Below are 18,508 nucleotides of genomic sequence, written 5' to 3'. Positions count from 1 at the left end.
ACGTGCATTAAATCTTGTATATATATAATTGCATTTCATCTGAAACACTTGGTATTATGATTCCCATTGGACTCTTACACATTCTTCCACATAACCAACGTCATTATCATCATAATTTGGAATGTAGTTTTGAATATCAGTAAAAATAAGGATGGTTCCCCATTCCATGCCGCCTTTTATAGAGGTTGTATCTTCTAGATCCATGATCATCTTTGGCATTAATTGCATTTCAAAGACTCTTTTACTAGATGGATTGAATGAAGGATTTGGTATAGTGGAAACAAGATCAACTTTGGTATCTGCGTATAAGAGAGGTTTCCCTCCTAAATCGTAACGAAGTACCTGATGTGGATTGTAAGCAACAATTTCTTGAAATTTTTGAAAAGTATCATCGTCAAGGAATTTAGATAACTTCTCGGTCCTTGGATCGACTTTAATTGGGTTTTTGGTGAGATCCTCTTCATCAGTACCCGTTAAGTCCAATGCTTCTTTATCTATTTTCAAGTTCTTAGGTAGTTTTAAATGATCAGGCTTCTTATTTTTGAAAGATTCTTCTTCAACATATAATAGGTAATTTTTGAATGCCTTAGATTCATCATATTGTTTGTCCTCTTTTGAGTCATGCTCCGACTGGGCAGCCTTTTGAATAGCTTTAGCTGACTTTTCTGGGGTTTTCTGTTGTTCCTCTCCTTCACTATTTTTCTTAAAGCTATTAAAAGGATTGTCGGAATTTTGGGAGTTGAATGGATTTGAACCGAATGGATTTGATTCCTCTTTTTTATTATTTTCTAAGGGATTTGAATCTTCAGTTTTCTTTAGATCGAAAGGATTAATCTTGAAGTCCTTGCCTTCACTAACGGCATCAAGTTTAGCAGAGAATGTATTATCAGTTTGTGGTACATTCTTCTTGACACCTCTTATACAACGAATAGAATTAGGCTTTCTTTGGCACTTCGTACAGATAAATACGTATAATACTCTATCATCGTCAGGGTTTACTGAAGATATTTCTTTGAGGCCCAATTTGGTTTGGATATCAGACACTTGATCAACATCTAATGGTGAAAATGCTTGCAATAATAGCTTGAAGTTGTCTTTTTTCTTACAAGAGCCACATGTTAGGAGTTCCTCAGAAGGTATGGAGTTTTCATCAAGCCACAATGGTTCACCACCTATAAAAGTATCCTCAATATTAAGCTCATCATCAACTTTAACAGGAGTATCAACTAAAGCTAGATAGACATCGCTATGCTTTGAGTTATAATTATCCTCTTCAAATGCAGAGTGTTCTGTATCAGACATTATTTTCCAGATTTGAATTAATATACCTTCTCAATTATTTAAATTGCGCCTTGTAAAAACTAATCTTACTATTTATAATATATACTTACATATTTGCTTGAGTAATCTAGTATACATAAATTTTGCGATGAGCATCTTGAAAGAAAATAAATTAAGTGACAAATTTTTCAGTTACACACTCGTACTAATAGTTAATTGTCGAATGTTCTTGAATTCCAAGAAATTACAAGCGCAAGTGGTTTAGTGGTAAAATCCAACGTTGCCATCGTTGGGCCCCCGGTTCGATTCCGGGCTTGCGCATTTTTTTAAATTTTTACTATTATTAATATTAACTGTAATATGTTTAAAGTCATAGAAGTAGGCAAATCTTTTTTTGTGTAGTTATTTATAGTAAATTTATTTGAATTTAATAATTTTAGTACTTACTTTAAATTAATAGTAATTCGGCTTTACGCTTACTTGTTACTGGGTCAAGCACTGACTTAACTTGCACGTCAACCTTTTCAAATACGTATATCTCTCTTATGGTTTTTGTTTCCTTATGCGTGAATGTCAGCTTGAATTCAACTTCATCATAGTTCGCAGATTCTGTGTCATCAGTTAAATTTTCAAGTCTTATTAATCCTTCCACACCGAATTTTGGTACCAACACCACGATACCATTATTGAACACCTTAATAACATAACCGGTTTCAGTTGATTCATTATTTCTCATAACTTGGCCAACATAGTACTCGATACTAGCTCTACCAGCAAATTGAGCATTTCTATGTTTTCTGTTAATATTCTTACAAATCATGTCCATCTTAGTCTTATCTCTATGAGTCAAACTTAGAGGTTCATAGCCAATTGCACCAGCCAGTTGCCTATGTGCCACAACATCACAAAAACGTCTAATTGGAGATGTAAAATGTGTATAAATATCTACCGCAAGACCGTAATGTCTGAAATCACTGTAGGAGTATGCACCAGAGTAGAAATATTGGGCTGCCATCATACATCTAGTGGACATGATACGTACCAATGTATTGAAGTAAGGATCCTTTTTATCGATACATCTATCTAAAGAATCAGCAAGAGCCTTGGAAGATTCTAAGGAAATTGTTAAACCCTTTCTAGTTTGCAACATTTCATTTAGAAGTTCGAAGTTCGTAGATGGTGGTGCTGCATGTCTTCTCAGCATAGCTGTTTGTGGGAAAGCATCATATATTTTTCTAGCAACAGATATATTAGCTAAAAGCATGAATTCTTCGACTAAAGAATTCGTTGCCAATAGTTTTTTAATTTCGACTTCATTTGGATCAGAGGTTTCACTATCCATATGAACCTTTACTTCTGGGGATGCCAGATTTAAGGCACCTGCATCCAATCTCTTTTGTTTCAGCTTGATGGATAGTTCTAAAAGGGCTCTCATACCTTGCGTTAACTCGTCATTATTGTTTGGATCATCTATTCTGATCTGAGCCTGTTCATAAGAGAAAGCCTCTCTTGATCTAATGACGGATTTAGTAAAATCAACATTGACAATGTCAGCGTTCTCATCAAGCTCCCATAGTACAGAAAAGGCGAATCTATCGACATATGGCTTAAGAGAACATAAATCAGTACCTAAAAGCATTGGCAACATATCAATACGCTTATCGACCAGGTAAACAGATGTACCTCTTGAAGCACCTTCTGCATCTAGAGCAGTACCTGGTTTAACAAAATGGGTAACATCCGCAATATGGACACCAACCTCCCAGTTTCCGTTAGGTAGTTTCTTAGCATGAAGAGCGTCATCAATATCAACACAGTTTGGAGGATCGATACTGCAAATTAGTTTATCTCTTAAGTCTTTTCTCTTTGGCAATAGAGGATCCTTGGCAATAGCTTCTGGGTCATCCAATTTCTCAGGAGCTTTCCAGTCATGGCCTTCAGCTGGTAAACAGTCCAAAACCTTTTTAGAAAATGGTCTATATTCAACATCATGTTCCAATAGTAGTGCCTCCGTCTCTGCTTGGGCTGTCTCTATGCCACCAAGATCCCTTACAAAATGGCCCAGTGGATATTTATGTGTTTCTGGCCAGGAATCTATCGAAATTACAATTCTTTTATCCATCAGTTCCTTAGCTCTTCTGGTTCTTATTCTTATTTTAGGTAGGCATTTATCCATCAGGATGATAAACACGTTTTGAGTACCACCATTCTGCAAATCAACAGAGTTTGGTGCTATTTGGCCAACATATTGTCTCCATGATCTTCTTACTATACCCACAACTCTAGCAGTTGGGAGAACCTTCTTCGATTGTTGCGCAGTGATAGCATCCTTAGCCAAAAGCCTTCTTTGCTTGTCAGAAATAATGGCTGAGGATCCTTCTGAAGCCAATACCCCACCTTCTTCATCATTACCATCACCAGCATTATCGTTGACATCAAAATGTTCCGAATCCAAAGCGATTGTAGATGGTGCTTTCCATTGTGATTGTGGTAGAAGCTCTACAATTACTTGGTCACCGTTGAAAGCTCTGTTCAAATTCTTTTGACCACGGATCAAAACTGGCTTAGAAAACCTAGGTAAGCTGACCGTACCTTCTAAGAAGTTATATTCGGAGATTTGAATATTACCTTGATAAAGAACACCATTTTTCAACCCACCCATAATTCTTGCATTTGAATAGTACTCAGGGAAAATGCTTTCGGCTTCTACATCCTTATCTTTTTCAAAAGAGTCGCTGGTACTTGGAATGAGGTCTTTTATCTCTTCAGCATTAGGCAATTGATCAATGTATTGAACCAAACTTAATGTATGGTATCTCTGTTTTTCACTTTGTTTCTTTGCTTCTTCTCTATTAAGTCTATCATTAGAAACAAGAATAATATTTATATCATGCTCCTTTAGGTGATCTGCGTACCATTCACACGTTTTTCTTATGGCTCTATCATTTCTATCATTAATAGTTTCGTTCTCCAGTCTTTCGACAAATGTGTTTTCATTGAATTCATTGTGGAAGATAATGAATCTCTTTTTGTCGTCACTATCTCTACATAGAGTTCTTAATCTTGTGTACACAGGGTATGACTTATTTCTAACTTCATCTAGTACAATTTGTGGAATAATAACATCAAAGAAACAGTCGGGATTCTCTAGTAAATCAATAGCATGGAGCACAATGTTGGTATCTAAAACAACATAGTGCTTGCCAATTTTAGCTAGTTTACCCTTCTCAGGGTTTTCCGAAAGAACAAACTTAGGTAGTTCGTTGTTAGCATCTGGTACTAGAATCTCAGGACATTTCGTACAAGCACGAGACATACATGGTATGTCATTTCTCAAGTAGTGTTCTCTAACAATCTTAGTGGCCCCACCATTTCTAGACCGCACAAACACTTTCTGAGTAACTGCAAGACCTTCAGACAGCTTCTTCCTCTTTGGTTGCCTAACTAAAACTTCAGCGCCACCTATCATAATGTTTGTTTGTTGTATTTATCCGGTTTAGTATTATTTTTCTTCTTCCTCAATAAGTAACAAATGATTATCAATAGATAAAAGTAATATATATCCTTCGAGATGTATATATTGACTGGTATCCTTTTTGCTCTTCTAGATAAAAGGATAATGTTCACTATCTGAAATTTGTAGCTCATCGCAAATTTCAATGAGAACTATAAAAACCGGGTTTGCAACTGCTAATGCAAAAAAAATTTTCCAGTCACGCGGTTGGTACGTACCTAAGTAGGATATAAGATTATATTACTATTTAAAAATATAAAAATCATCAAGTTAATATGGTTTCGTGGTCTAGTTGGTTATGGCATCTGCTTAACACGCAGAACGTCCCCAGTTCGATCCTGGGCGAAATCATTTAATTTAATTTTTTTTCGTTTTCCTCTCCATTGCCCCATTTGGGAATCCTCGATCTTTTCTCTATGTTCGAGGTCTTCACTTAGAAGACACAGTAGCAGTATCGAAAAAAGTGTCAATGCGCTCGGTAAAGAATTTGCTTTTAGTAACTGCTTTTGTTTACTCATTTGAATAGTATACGGGTGTTTCTGTGGATCATACCGAATATAGAAAAATCGTAAACAAATAAATATAGTGAAATACTGAAAGAAAAAAAAAAATTAAATTAATAGTATTATAATACTCTACCTAATGAGTTAAAAATTTGTGCTAGTGGAGAAATCAAGTAATCATTGATCTGTGAGAGATGAGGAGTTTTGTTGTTGTTTTCTACTGATCTGTAAATTTTTTTTCCTTTGAATTTAATTTGATTTAAATACTATTTTTTCTTTTAATACATTGAAAATTCGGTGATTAAAATTTCGACCCCGGTTTATAGTCTCTTTTTTATATTTGTATATTAATTATTACTTCTTTATCTTGATAATAGTAACTGATAGATCCAATAACTTAGTCCTTTAGCTGGTGGGGTGGAGTGTGAAAGAAAGAGATCAAAAACAAAAAATAAAATAAATATTATTTGTTGTTGCGATTGGGAATATGGAAGTTGAAGTACCTTTCAATGTTCTGAGTAATTGGAGAGGCAGAGTGATGAATAAATATGCTGATCCCGTTCCTAAACATGTAGTTTTTGAGGATGATCTTAATTCCAAAGGTGAAAAGGATTCGTGTGTGGTACCTGATCAATCCAAATGGCAGAACAAAGTCAGGAAGAACAATTGGAATGAGGAGATAGTGAATAAAGTATTTCATAGTGTTTCGTGGGTTTCAGATGAACAATTCTTAGAGGAACTGAGGTATACGCTGATCACATCACCTTTGCTCAATGATTTCACTCCAAGGCAATTGTCTTATAGCATATCAAACTCTATTATGGATTTCCATAAGAATGGAGTCCGTCATAACTTATTGGAAAAGACCTTGATAACAAAATTAGGATCACTTAAGGTGTATACTGTTAATAAAAATTTTGAACTGAGACAAACTGTGGATTTTCTAAGGACTCATAGAAATGCATATTCTCTTCTAAAATACCTTTTAGGGCAAAATAAATATGCTAGAAGGAAAATCGTGACAGTAATTCTGATAACTTTATACTTAGGATATGAGCAGTCACATTTTCATAGCCAATACAAAAAGTTTTCTTTATTGATTCAATTACAAAATATGGTAAAGAAATCACAGCGGTTTGATACGTTGCTTAAGAAGTTTTATAATAAACATTTGGATGTGCGAGATCAGAATGAGAAGCTAGAACCAATCTTGTTCTCAGTTGGAACACTAACAGTTATCAAGTATTTTCAGTTTGCTGAATACCTAATAAGTTTCACTAATATGGAACAGCTCTCCAAGTATTGTGGTATATATGGCATACAAATAAATGCACTTTACGCTCTGAAAAATCCACAGGGACATGGTGGAGGTTTAATAAGGATAGATGAAATCATAAGTCAAACAGAAGTACTGCGCAAGTTTATTCTTTGTTGTTTTCTTTCACTGAGATGTGGTGTAGATTGTGAACCGTATACGATGAAGGGGTTTGCCATAGCATTAGATAAGATATTCCCCAAGGCAGATATCATTAATCCTGATAGGTCTTCCGAATGGAGATCTCTGGTTGCCGTTACAAAAAAATTCAATCAGGATACGGATAATCTCTTCTGCAGTCTTAATGAACAGAAGGAATTGTTGTATTGGGTAGAGGATGAGGAACTTGAAGCTGTAGAAGCGAGAAGAGATTCACTTTCAACAATAGATCCCTACCATAGTAAATATGGTAATAATAATGGAACTGTAAATGAAGTTTTATACCATCTTCAGGTACTTGAACAGAATCTCTTATCTCTACCTAACGAGGTCCCGGAAAAGGAGATACAGGCCCTCTTAAGCAATCATGTACATCAGATACGGCACGTCATAACAAAGAATCTGAGAACACGATCAAAGTATAATATATTCAGTAATAGTGGAAATAGTAGGTCCAGTATGAGTGGAAAGGGCCTATTCTTAGATGTTTTGAAATCTCCTATCGAAAATCAAGTTAGCAACTTTGAACAGATGGGTGTACTCAAACCAGTAATCACGACGATTAGTGATAACGACGAACTGGAAAGTATACTCTCAATCAACAATGAGGAAAGATTTACTGAAGACGCCAATGATCACCATACATATGAGTATTCTGGTATTTCTCCTAAAATATTTAGTCAAAAAGCAACAATGAGAGAGTTTGATGTATATGATGAATCACAATTTGATGAAGGTAATTGGACTCCAACACATGTGGCTGGTAGCAGTCTGGAGAAGTTAAGCGATGATCAATTGCGTAACAAGTTGAATGAGAAGATAAGAGTATTTGCAACAGAAAATAAGAAAAATAGAGAGAGGCTAAGAACTAAGAAATCTTTAGAGTTGCTTAGGGGAAGCAGTGATCCCTTACCCTTGGTTGATAGAACAAACCGAGAAAATAGCTACAGCGACATGCAAGGGATGTTGAAAAGGGAAACGGTCACTAATAGGAAGAGGAAGGACAAGAGATTATATTCAGAAGAAACAATCCCATTATTCTATGAATTATCTGAAATGATAAGCAACAAAAGCTAGCCTTTGCCATAATTCCATTTTATTCTTATTCTTATTCTTATTCTTAAATTGTATTATTCCCTCCTAATTTTGACTGTATTATTTGTTTGTTTGTTTTTTATTTGTTTATCGATTTGGTTTTCAATTTATGGGTTTATTCATTTTTGGTTTTATTAATCATAATTCATTTTTATTCGGGCGGAAAACAACTTTTATATATACATTGTTTAATTTTACTTTAATTTAATTCAATTAATAACTAAATATGGCAGCACTAATTTCTTTGATATTCAGTAATATATCAATTAGCTTATTGAAATATTTAAATACCATACTATTATACTACTATTGGTGAATAATTATAAGCAGTCTAAATAGAATTTAATGCCCAGTATTACCCGGAGTGACATGATGGAAACCAGAAATTGTCAATGGTTAATTGCCCAAGTGCAATGAAATTTCGGAACAGTTAACAATTCGATATTAATCTATGAAGTTGGATTGAGTTAGGAAACCATTTATTTTATACAGATTGAAGCCGATTCTTAGAATTTCCAGAGCTATTAATTTTTTTAACTTCTTTTTTACATATAAGAGGAAAGGTTATCGAGAGAAATCAAGTTGAGAAAAGAGAGAGATATTGTAGAATTTAAATAACTAACATGGTTGAGATAGCTAATGCTCATAACGATTTGATTCATGATGCTGTTTTGGATTACTACGGTAAGAAACTAGCTACTTGTTCGTCTGATAAAACAATTAGAATTTTTGAGGTTGAGGGTGAGAGCCAGAAGCTTGTAGACACTTTGACAGGTCATGAAGGGCCAGTTTGGAGGGTTGATTGGGCGCATCCAAAGTTTGGTACCATTCTAGCGTCATGTTCATATGATGGTAAAGTCATTATCTGGAAGGAAGAAAACGACAGGTGGTCTCAGATCGCGGTCCATGCCGTCCATACTGCCTCAGTTAATTCTGTTCAATGGGCTCCCCATGAATATGGTGCACTATTACTCGTTGCTTCTTCTGACGGTAAGGTGTCTGTTGTTGAATTTAAAGAAAATGGTACTACTGCTCCTATGGTTTTCGATGCCCATGCAATTGGTGTTAACGCAGCCTCGTGGGCACCCGCTACTGTTGAAGGAGGAAATAACCCTGGTGAAGTTCCTAGAGAAGCTCGCAGATTTGTTACAGGTGGTGCTGACAACCTTGTGAAGATTTGGAGGTTCAATCCAGAAACTCAAACCTACCTGGTGGAAGACACACTTGAGGGTCACTCCGATTGGGTAAGAGATGTCGCCTGGTCTCCATCTGTTCTACAACGTTCTTACATTGCTAGTGTTTCCCAAGACCGTACATGTAATATCTGGACCCAAGAAAACAATAAGGGACCATGGAAGAGAACTATATTGACAGCTGAAGAATTTCCAGATGTCCTATGGAGAGCTAGCTGGTCTTTGTCAGGTAACATTCTAGCTATTTCAGGCGGTGATAATAGAGTAACCCTATGGAAAGAGAATTTGAATGGTAAATGGGAATCTGCTGGTGAAGTAAATCAATAAACTATATTAGAAAAATGTTTACCAATTTAACTGGATTATGTAAGGTTTAATGAATGTATAATAGTCTTTAGAGAGTTCTTTTTTAATATTTATGTCCGCTACATAGATGCCTATAATTAGAACGCATAAGAACACACAAAACAGAGACACGCAAAGTGCAATGCACTAGTATAAGAAACACAACCTCTGAAACCTGATGAATCATTAGATATTCTTGCGATTTGTTTCCTATGCTACGACAAGCAACTGTACTTATTTTGGGAGTTTACCGATTACTGCTGCAATAAGGGTTTCGACATCTTGTGAGGCCACTTTTCCAGTTTCAAGAACTTCAGAATGAGAAGCTTTACCAAATTCGATAGGAACTTCAGCTTCAGCTTTGCCACTTGCAGGATGTTCGACAACAGCCGCATTTGTTATTAAACTTAATGCTAATACCTTCCAGTTGCAGTGTCTGGCGACAATAACCTCAGGTACCGTGCTCATACCAACGGCGTCACCACCAAGTATCTGAATCATTCTAGATTCTGCACGTGATTCAAAAGTTGGACCAGATGCAAAGAAATATGTACCTTCATGTAATAATCTATCCATATTTAATTCTTTGTGGGTGTTAAATAGAAGCCTCCTCAGGTCATGACTATAAGCATCGCTAAGAGCCAAAAATCTTGGCCCAGTTTCGTCAAAGTTTGGTCCCTTCAGGGGATGTTGGCCAGCTAAGCCAGGGAAATTTATGTGATCGTAAATACACATCATATCACCAGGTTTATATTCTGGGTTTACACCACCAGCCGCGTTAGTGACTATTAATGTCTTGATGACACCTTTGCTGAAGTGGTGTAGGGCTCTAATAGGGAAAACAGTCTCCTGCATTGTGTTGCCCTCATAACCGTGAAGTCTACCACTCATTAGCACAACTGGATATCCGCTCATGTAACCAAAGATAAGGTTTCCTGAATGCCCAGGAACAGTACTCTTTTTAAAACCTGGAATAAGATCATACGGAATCGACAACGGCACAACATCAGTGGATAGCTTAGAAGGAATACCTGATAAACCTGAACCACAAATAATCAATGCCTTAGGCATAAACCCGTCCTTGAAATGCTCCGAAAACCTCGAGGCCAGGTACTCACTAGCCTTTGCAATCTTCGCCCTTTCCTCATCAATATCCCAATTACTCATTACTTCTCTATTTACTATTTTTCTTTCTTCGTAGTGGTATGATAAATACACGGATTTTAATGTACTTTGAATAAGCAAAACTTCTTACTTCTGTATTTTTGAATGAGTATATGTTTAACTTGTTTTAGTTAAATAAGTATTTGCTAATGTGTTAGTACCCTATTTTCCATGTCTGGGTAACCTAACGGCTTGAGAGCTATAGGTGGGAATTACAATTTGTTTATAGCTGTCCACGTACACCAATGGGAAATGCTTGTAACAATGTGAAATCTAAAGAATCGACTTCCAAAACATAAATAAATTAAAACCCAAATCTTCTAAGTATCCTACATTCAATTTCTCTGAACGTTTATACAGCCTAACAGAAAACCTTGTACAAATAAATTGAACTAGTTAGGAAAGTGGGGCCAGTGAGAATATCTGCACGGGGAAATATAAGAACATTTTTGGTGTTCCTCAAAAACTGATGTACGGTAGTTTCTGTGAAAAGAACTTCGCGAACGAGTAAAAAAAAGAATAAAGGCAAATGCAGAGAAGTCTATCAGTCGTTTCTTTCTTTTTATTTGGGTAATGGATGTTTACATGATTCCTAATTTGGAGATAAGGTAAACAAGTAAACAATTCGCAAACCGGTTTTGTCGATCATCTCATAAAATAAACACAAAAACTTGTATAGTAGAGACAAAAGCAATATATTGGCAATGGGACAACTGTAAGTTGGGACATGGATAGGCCTTCTTTATATTTCTTTCTTTTTATTTTTGATTGTTTAGTTATTTGTTTTGGGAGACACAAAAAATTAATTAGTATATTTTTTTTAGCTTCAATTTGAATCTATAGATCTGCTTTATATGATATACAAAAGAAAGTAGCAATTAGCAGCTCATTGTGGTATAATAGTAACAGGAACACTTATAGAAAGGTTATAAATCATAGACGAAACTATAGAAAAATGTATCAAGATGAGAATAATATGGTAAATATCAACACATCAAGGATGGAGCAACGACAGAGGAGGGCTTTGGCTGATGTGACATCTCAGAAAGTAAATAGACTACATCAATCTAAGACAATAAAAAATATTCCAGCTTACCTATCAAAATATGAAAATGAAGACGAAGTACCGACTGGACGTATACCGGAGCATATAGTTGATGAGGTAGAGAGGATAGAAGAAGAAGAGGAGTTCGAGGAAGAAGAAGAAGGGGGAGAAGAAGATGACATGGGAATTGAGGTTGATGATATATCTGACCTTGAAACAAGAAACAGAAATTCCTTAAGGGATCAATTAGATGAGTTAGAGCAAGATTATGAGAACTTTGTGGAACCGTTGTCCCCAATATTTAACGAAGAAATTCAAGACTTACTAGATCAGGCATTCAAAATGTATTACAGATCAACTCCTGATCCTGAAGACGATGATACCTACGATTCAGTCATGGTTGTGGAGTATAGCACCGAAATTTTCCGGTACATGAGAAAACTAGAGCTGAAATATAGACCTAATCCGTACTACATGGCCGGCCAGCCAGAATTGAAATGGGAATACAGAAAAACAGTGATTGACTGGATAGTCCAGGTACATGAGAGGTTTCAATTACTACCTGAAACACTATACCTTACTGTTAACATAATTGATAGATTTCTGTCAAGAAAAACAATTACGCTGAATAGATTTCAACTAGTTAGTGCTACAGCTCTCCTAATAGCATCAAAATATGAAGAGATTAATTGTCCCACCATCAAAGACATTGTATATATGGTGGATGACACATATTCCAGAGAAGATATCATTGAGGCTGAAAAGTATATGATAGATGCCCTAGCATTTGAAGTTAGCTGGCCAGGTCCAATGTCATTCTTAAGAAGAATTAGTAAAGCCGATGACTACGAATACAGTATCAGAAACTTAGCAAAATACCTTCTTGAAACCACTATTATGGAGCCGTCATTAATAAGTGCCCTACCAAGTTGGTTGGCTGCTGGTGCTTATTTCCTAAGTAGAATAATACTAGGTTTTGAAAGTTGGACCATGAAGCATGTCTATTATTCTGGATATACCCAAGAACAGCTTTATCCACTTGCATCATTAATACTAGAAAACTGTCAAAATTACGAACAGAGTCACCAAGCAATTTGGGCGAAATATGGACAATCGCAGTACCATCAAGTCGCACTAATAGTTACCAAATTTTTAGGTAATCTTTCTTCGGAAGAGTATGAGGAAGTTGTTTAATTTTGAATAATTAATGTTGCCTTGTTCATCTTTAAAAAATAACTCAAATGAAACTGATAACAACGTAATTATTTGAAGATAAATTAATCAAAATACTACATATATAGATTTCTCATAAATCGCACTAAGTTGGCATCACAGTATTATGTATTCACTTAATAATAATAATTAATAGTTCTTACGAATTGACAGTCTGTGGTTTTATATCGATCTTATGCAATTACTAATATACAATGAAATGAAAACTAATACATAACTCCAAGCTAAAAATTAGAGATTATTATTTTTTACCAGCACGCAATCTCTTTTCCCTCTCGTACTTATTCTTCTCAGCCCCTTCTTCAGTATTAATAGTATTGATGATGTTGGACATTTTAGCATGATATACTTCAGCTTCCTTTCTCTTTTCATCAATTCTTTGCCTTGCTTCGAATTTGGTATCCTTACGCAATTCCTTCATAGTGAACTTACGTTCCTTCTTCAATTGAGCCTTCATTCTGTTAACCTCATTTCTTGTGGCATCGGTATCATATGATTTCTTTTCAGGGTTGAAATTCTCTTCAAATTTAGGAGCATAAGATGGGATAGCAGTTGGTCTGTGAGCTTGTAATGTTAATGGGTAATGTGTGTTCAGTTTCTTCATTCTCTGCAACTTCTCAATTATCTTAGTGACAGTTGAAATATTCGGATACCTTTCTGAATATATTTTTAATATAGGTTGTATAGTATCACATAATTCAGTGAAGGCAGCTTTATCATTCCAATAATTGCCTAGCATTTTATCTAAATCCTCAAAGATATTAGCCAATATATTCAATTTGAGTTTTTCTTCATCAATATTATCCTTAGAGAAAAGCTCATGTAGATGAATAATACCTTGCTCAGGTAAAACAGGATCCTTAGACGTAATACCCAATTCAAAAGAATCTAATCTTATCGGTAGTGGGAAATCACTATCAATATCCTTCTCTTTGATTAGTAGAGAAATTAGGGACTTCTGAATAAAATAAGTAATCTCTGGGACATAGCGCCTTGGTAACCTTTGGTATTTTATTATCAATCTCATTATAATTGCACCAACAGCTATTCTTTTTGTGGATTTAAACCTGATTTGTTCCAAAAATTCACTAAGTAAAATTTGCGCTGGTGTGCCGACTAAATGATATTGATCAGATGTGGAAAATAGTATACCAACTATCAAAAAGAATAATATATCACCTGTAGAAAAGGCAGAGAAGTTAAATTTTTTGAAGCGAGCTTGAATATTGGTAATATATGATCTACATTCTTCAGATATCGCTTGATTATACTTTTCAGAGAGTTTCTTCAAAATAGATAAAAATTGGTCTTGAGTTTTATCAAACGTTTCTATATCACTATCATATTTCTGATTCGCCAAAAATATCATATATCTTAGTAGAATTTTCGAAAATTGAGCAAGCTTCTCTTTGTTACCTTCAGCTAATTTGGGTTGATAAGCCTTTATAATATCTTTAATATGGGAGGGTTGGTCGATAAGAGGGGTTCCTTTCAATTCATTTAACATTTCCTCTTGACTTTGAGGACAAGAAATGGCCAATTTCTTTCTAGGTTTATGAGATTCATTTCCGGCTGAATCAACGTTAAAATCAACATCATCATCAGAATTAGCAATTTCATCAGCATCTTCATTCTCGCTATCACTGCCCCAAAATCCATCATCCAAATCTTCAACACCCTTCTCTTCTCCCTCTTCGTCTTCAACCATACCTTTCATACGATTTAGTCTTTGTTCCTCTAGCTGTTGTCTCTTTTCATCTGCTTCCTTTTGCAGCTCTTCTTCTGTTTTAGTTCTATCAGCAGGAGCAGCTCTTTTCTCCATTAACAACTCCTTCACTTTAATATCATAATCTTTTTCATTTTCACCAACTTCCTCTTCTTTCTTCTTGGTAGGTTGAGTAGTCATAAGTTCGGCCATAACATCTTCAAAATCATCATCCAACTCGTCAATATTGTCTTCCATTTTTCTTTGAGCTTCCTGTCTTTCATGTTTATGAAACTTGGATTTAGCGATGATCTCCTTCATTACCTCAGCCTTCGTCTTTTTTCGAGGAGGTTGATCCAGATCATCCTCAACTTCATCCTGGAGATTAAAATCATCACCTAATGATGCACCTAAGTGAGTCAGTTTATTACCGAACATGTCTGACTCAAAATGACCCTCATCTTCGTCGTCCTCTAGATTAAATAAATCTTTTTTTTTAGAAGATGTCGATTGACGTTCTCTCGTGAAACGCTCCAACATCTTCTCTTCTTCAGTTAAATTCTTATCCCTCTCACCGAATCTTTTATCAATTACACCACCTTTTCTCTTTTTCATTAACCTCTTAGCTTCAAAAGCTTTCATTCTTTGTTCTTCACCAATTTGCTTAGAAATACCAGGTTTACCTACAGCGACCTTATCAGAGTTTTTCAACCCAGGATCACCACCCTTACGTTTATTCTTCGCAGCTTTCACTTCAAATGGATTGAACTGTTCACGAATTTTAGCAATGGTCTTGGCCTTTTCCTCACGATCATATTCTCTTGCTTGTCTCTTAGTTTTCTTAGTATGCTTGGTATTGGTTTGACCCGTAAGACCATGAGCCTTTAAGGTGGCCTTTAGATTCTTCAGTTGTGAGCCAGCCATAACAATTTTATATTTTTAGAACAGTTATAAAATGCCAACTGTCTGGTAGTAGCTATTCCGGAGAATAATTGACAAGAAAACTAATTGTGTCTTTAGTTAAATGAGATGAGATGAGTATTTCTTCACCCAGGTCATCGCAATTTCAGAAAAATGAAAAAATTGAACTTCTTCAAAAATTTTCAGTTCAAGTAAAATATCACAAATAACGTATTAAGGGACATGATCATAACCAGAATTATAGTTTAATCATAACTGTAGGCATCTTAATTCTACCTTTTCATATTATTTTAGCTAGTATTTCAAAAGCTTTTGTATAAGTCTGCTACAGGGCAAACAAGTATAGTAACTAAATTTAGGGTTCCTGTTGTCTGTTTTTTCGCTGAAGAGCACTCTCAACAAGATTATCCCATCGTTCTTTTAGTTTCGCATTTCTTATTACAAGTCTTTTGTTTTCTTGTGCATATTGCTCCAATTTCATATGATGCTCCCTCATCTTTCGTTGCTCATAGATTAACATCTCTTTCTTGAATTGGTCAATGCGAAAGACCGCCGTAGAATTGAGCTCGTTGACGTTTGAACCTTCACTTTTTGCATCCGAAATGATCTCCAACATACTATTTTGTAGTTTATTGAAAAAGGAATTCATAACTGGATCTGTCAAAACATTCATACTACCTTCTAGGTTATTTCTACTACCATCCCAATAACGAGATGCAGCCAAGTTGTTATTTGTGAGAGCTGAATGTATCACTGATGCACTGTTCTTTCTGCTTTCGATAGTTTTTTCTTCCTTTGGTGTTTCCTTGATACAAATTTGCAACTCTTTTATCCTTAAGGTTAGGTCATCTCGTAGCAACTGAACAGCCTCTAATACAGCTCCATCAATATTACTTGGATTCAGAGTGTCAGTATCAAGCGTATCTAAAGCTTGCTTAAATATTTCTGAAGCTTCGTTAAGACTCCCATTTCTGCATTTCTGCTCCGCTTGCCTAATTAAGTCATACGTATGGTTCAAAGTAGTCATTTCATAATTGTGAGCATTTATGCAAAGCTCAATACAAAAAGAAGTTGTTACGAACTTAATAACTCTTTACAATATATGCACCCATTGACAAGTTACAGTTAGCTGAAAATTATATACTACGGTAATATTTGGGTCATCAGGCCGACTCATCATTTCTTCATCTTCTACCATTGTACATCACATTTTGTTTTGGGAAATAAATGTAACTTCATACGGCATTCTAGGAACCCGCTATACAAGGTTTAATAATCAGTATTTAGTCTTAATTTAATAATGCACTAGATTTATGCTAAGTATAAATTCTTTTAATATTACAACTCATGCAATGAGTAAAAAATTTCGATTGGGTAATAATTCTCTATTCATGCTTATCCTCATTATTCTTCAGGTTCAACGTCACCTATCATAATATCTTCATCATTCAACACTTCATCTAGGTATGTATCTTGTTCAGCTGCAGAGTATTCTTCCATCATCCTCGTAACAACCTCTCGTGATTCAACAAACTCATCTAATCCATTTTGGAACAGTTTACCTGAATCGAACTGATTTAAAAATGCACCTTTGTAGAACAATTTATCAAATGCAGAGGCTGATCTTTCAAATACGGCAGTAATTGCCGAAGTGTTCGCGAGCATCAAACCACTGACATTATTTTCTCTTGTCTCAAGCGATGGAAGGTATGGTGATCTTCTACCTACATTTACATGTAATGCTGAAGAAGACCATGATGCAAAGTTTATCCTTTGTTGCATCTTCGGCATTGCTCTGAGTATATGCTTCTGCTCAACATCACCAATAACAGTATTGAAAATATTAAAATAAACAACAGATTCCGATTTTCGCGATACTAACGAAGTAAATGGATCTAATAAATCTAATAATACATCATATGCTGTGTTTTTTTTGAATCTATTCCCGCCCATAATGTAGTCAGGTGTGAAAGGAGTAAAACTAGGTGTTAAAAAATGCAGTTCTGGAGTGGGAATTAGAGTCGAGAATATGCTGGTCAAAGAATTATACATATAGCTTGGGAATCTTAGAGAGTTTGTTATAGAAGACATTGCTGATGAGATGAGTTGATTGGTGTGTTCATAACTAGTGTTCGGATCAGTGAAAGTTCTAGCAGTTAAATTCATAAGGGCGTTGTTATCGAATATTATTGAGGCGTCAGAGTCTTCACAAAGTCTTCTCAAGGTTAACATTGTATTATAAGGCCCTACTACTACCTCTGACTGTTTACTTGGGAACACTGAATATGTTGTTACAAAGCTTTTCGAGTATCTGTCAGTCAGTGCTTCTAAAAGACTTGAACCAAGACCAGAACCTGTACCACCCGCAACCGAATGGAGCAGTTGAAAACCTTCAAAGTTATCTGTGGAATCTAACTCACGATCAATCATATCTAAAATTCTGTCTTGATTGTTTATGCCATGATCATATCCAGTAGACCAAGAATTACCTGCACCTAAACCTTCGGAAGATACCCATGTACTCCTAGGATTAAAAAAGTCATTAAAGTAACTCTGTACATCAGTAATCGCAGCAGGTTCTAAATCGATCATAATTGCGCGAGGAACATAGCGATTGCTCGAGATCTGCTTGAAAAAAGGATTTGTATCATCTTCACGTATCACACTACTATCATCATTAATTTTACTATAACCATCTCTCTCTATTCCATGCTCCTTTATCAATTGATTCCAAAAGTATTTACCAACATGATTACCACATTGCCCTACCTGGATAGTTATTATTTCACCTGTCATAATAAATATTGGTTCTGTTTCCCTTGTAAAATTATCTAGATTATTTCTTTATGATTCTCTCTTCTTCTTTAAATTTCAATTTCTTTGTAATAGTTTTATACAATTATAATAACTAAGCAATTAAGGAGAAATGTGCAAAAATAAATCCTTAATCTCTAAGATAAAATTCATGATTCTTATTTTTGAGATGAGCAAAGTCTAAGCTATGTTTTGCTTAAAGTAAACAACAATTTCATTTT

General features: G+C 35.3%; 9 protein-coding genes across 9 annotated transcripts; 3 read left to right on the top strand and 6 right to left on the bottom strand.

Annotated features, from left to right (window-relative positions):
* Positions 1-54: 54 nt before the first annotated feature.
* On the bottom strand, positions 55-1,302 carry TSR4 (small subunit rRNA maturation protein TSR4; the record flags this gene model as incomplete). Its single annotated transcript, XM_071051568.1, has 1 exon — positions 55-1,302. The coding sequence occupies one exon, from the start codon at positions 1,300-1,302 to the stop codon at positions 55-57; it is 1,248 nt and encodes a 415-aa protein (XP_070907597.1).
* A 427-nt stretch (positions 1,303-1,729) lies between these two features.
* On the bottom strand, positions 1,730-4,750 carry DIS3 (exosome catalytic subunit DIS3; the record flags this gene model as incomplete). The annotated part of the gene is made up of 1 exon (XM_071051567.1): positions 1,730-4,750. The coding sequence occupies one exon, from the start codon at positions 4,748-4,750 to the stop codon at positions 1,730-1,732; it is 3,021 nt and encodes a 1,006-aa protein (XP_070907596.1).
* A 1,035-nt stretch (positions 4,751-5,785) lies between these two features.
* Positions 5,786-7,849, top strand: INP2 (Inp2p; the record flags this gene model as incomplete). Its single annotated transcript, XM_071051566.1, has 1 exon — positions 5,786-7,849. The coding sequence occupies one exon, from the start codon at positions 5,786-5,788 to the stop codon at positions 7,847-7,849; it is 2,064 nt and encodes a 687-aa protein (XP_070907595.1).
* Positions 7,850-8,490: 641 nt separating this feature from the next.
* On the top strand, positions 8,491-9,387 carry SEC13 (GTPase-activating protein SEC13; the record flags this gene model as incomplete). The annotated part of the gene is made up of 1 exon (XM_071051565.1): positions 8,491-9,387. The coding sequence occupies one exon, from the start codon at positions 8,491-8,493 to the stop codon at positions 9,385-9,387; it is 897 nt and encodes a 298-aa protein (XP_070907594.1).
* A 252-nt stretch (positions 9,388-9,639) lies between these two features.
* PNP1 (purine-nucleoside phosphorylase) lies at positions 9,640-10,572 on the bottom strand (the record flags this gene model as incomplete). Its single annotated transcript, XM_071051564.1, has 1 exon — positions 9,640-10,572. The coding sequence occupies one exon, from the start codon at positions 10,570-10,572 to the stop codon at positions 9,640-9,642; it is 933 nt and encodes a 310-aa protein (XP_070907593.1).
* Positions 10,573-11,524: 952 nt separating this feature from the next.
* Positions 11,525-12,808, top strand: CLB4 (B-type cyclin CLB4; the record flags this gene model as incomplete). The annotated part of the gene is made up of 1 exon (XM_071051563.1): positions 11,525-12,808. The coding sequence occupies one exon, from the start codon at positions 11,525-11,527 to the stop codon at positions 12,806-12,808; it is 1,284 nt and encodes a 427-aa protein (XP_070907592.1).
* Positions 12,809-13,088: 280 nt separating this feature from the next.
* Positions 13,089-15,476, bottom strand: NOP14 (snoRNA-binding rRNA-processing protein NOP14; the record flags this gene model as incomplete). The annotated part of the gene is made up of 1 exon (XM_071051562.1): positions 13,089-15,476. One exon carries the CDS (start codon positions 15,474-15,476, stop codon positions 13,089-13,091), a length of 2,388 nt encoding a protein of 795 aa, XP_070907591.1.
* Positions 15,477-15,828: 352 nt separating this feature from the next.
* ATG38 (Atg38p) lies at positions 15,829-16,500 on the bottom strand (the record flags this gene model as incomplete). The annotated part of the gene is made up of 1 exon (XM_071051561.1): positions 15,829-16,500. One exon carries the CDS (start codon positions 16,498-16,500, stop codon positions 15,829-15,831), a length of 672 nt encoding a protein of 223 aa, XP_070907590.1.
* A 377-nt stretch (positions 16,501-16,877) lies between these two features.
* On the bottom strand, positions 16,878-18,269 carry TUB4 (gamma-tubulin; the record flags this gene model as incomplete). Its single annotated transcript, XM_071051560.1, has 1 exon — positions 16,878-18,269. The coding sequence occupies one exon, from the start codon at positions 18,267-18,269 to the stop codon at positions 16,878-16,880; it is 1,392 nt and encodes a 463-aa protein (XP_070907589.1).
* Between the last annotated feature and the right edge of the window lie 239 nt (positions 18,270-18,508).

The sequence above is a fragment of the Nakaseomyces bracarensis genome (genome assembly GCF_045282275.1).
Source record: "Nakaseomyces bracarensis strain CBM3 chromosome Unknown Scaff6_1, whole genome shotgun sequence".
Lineage (NCBI taxonomy): Eukaryota > Fungi > Ascomycota > Saccharomycetes > Saccharomycetales > Saccharomycetaceae > Nakaseomyces > Nakaseomyces bracarensis.
The sequence above is the reverse complement of the archived record's forward strand: the minus strand, read 5'-3'. Positions and strand labels throughout refer to the sequence as shown.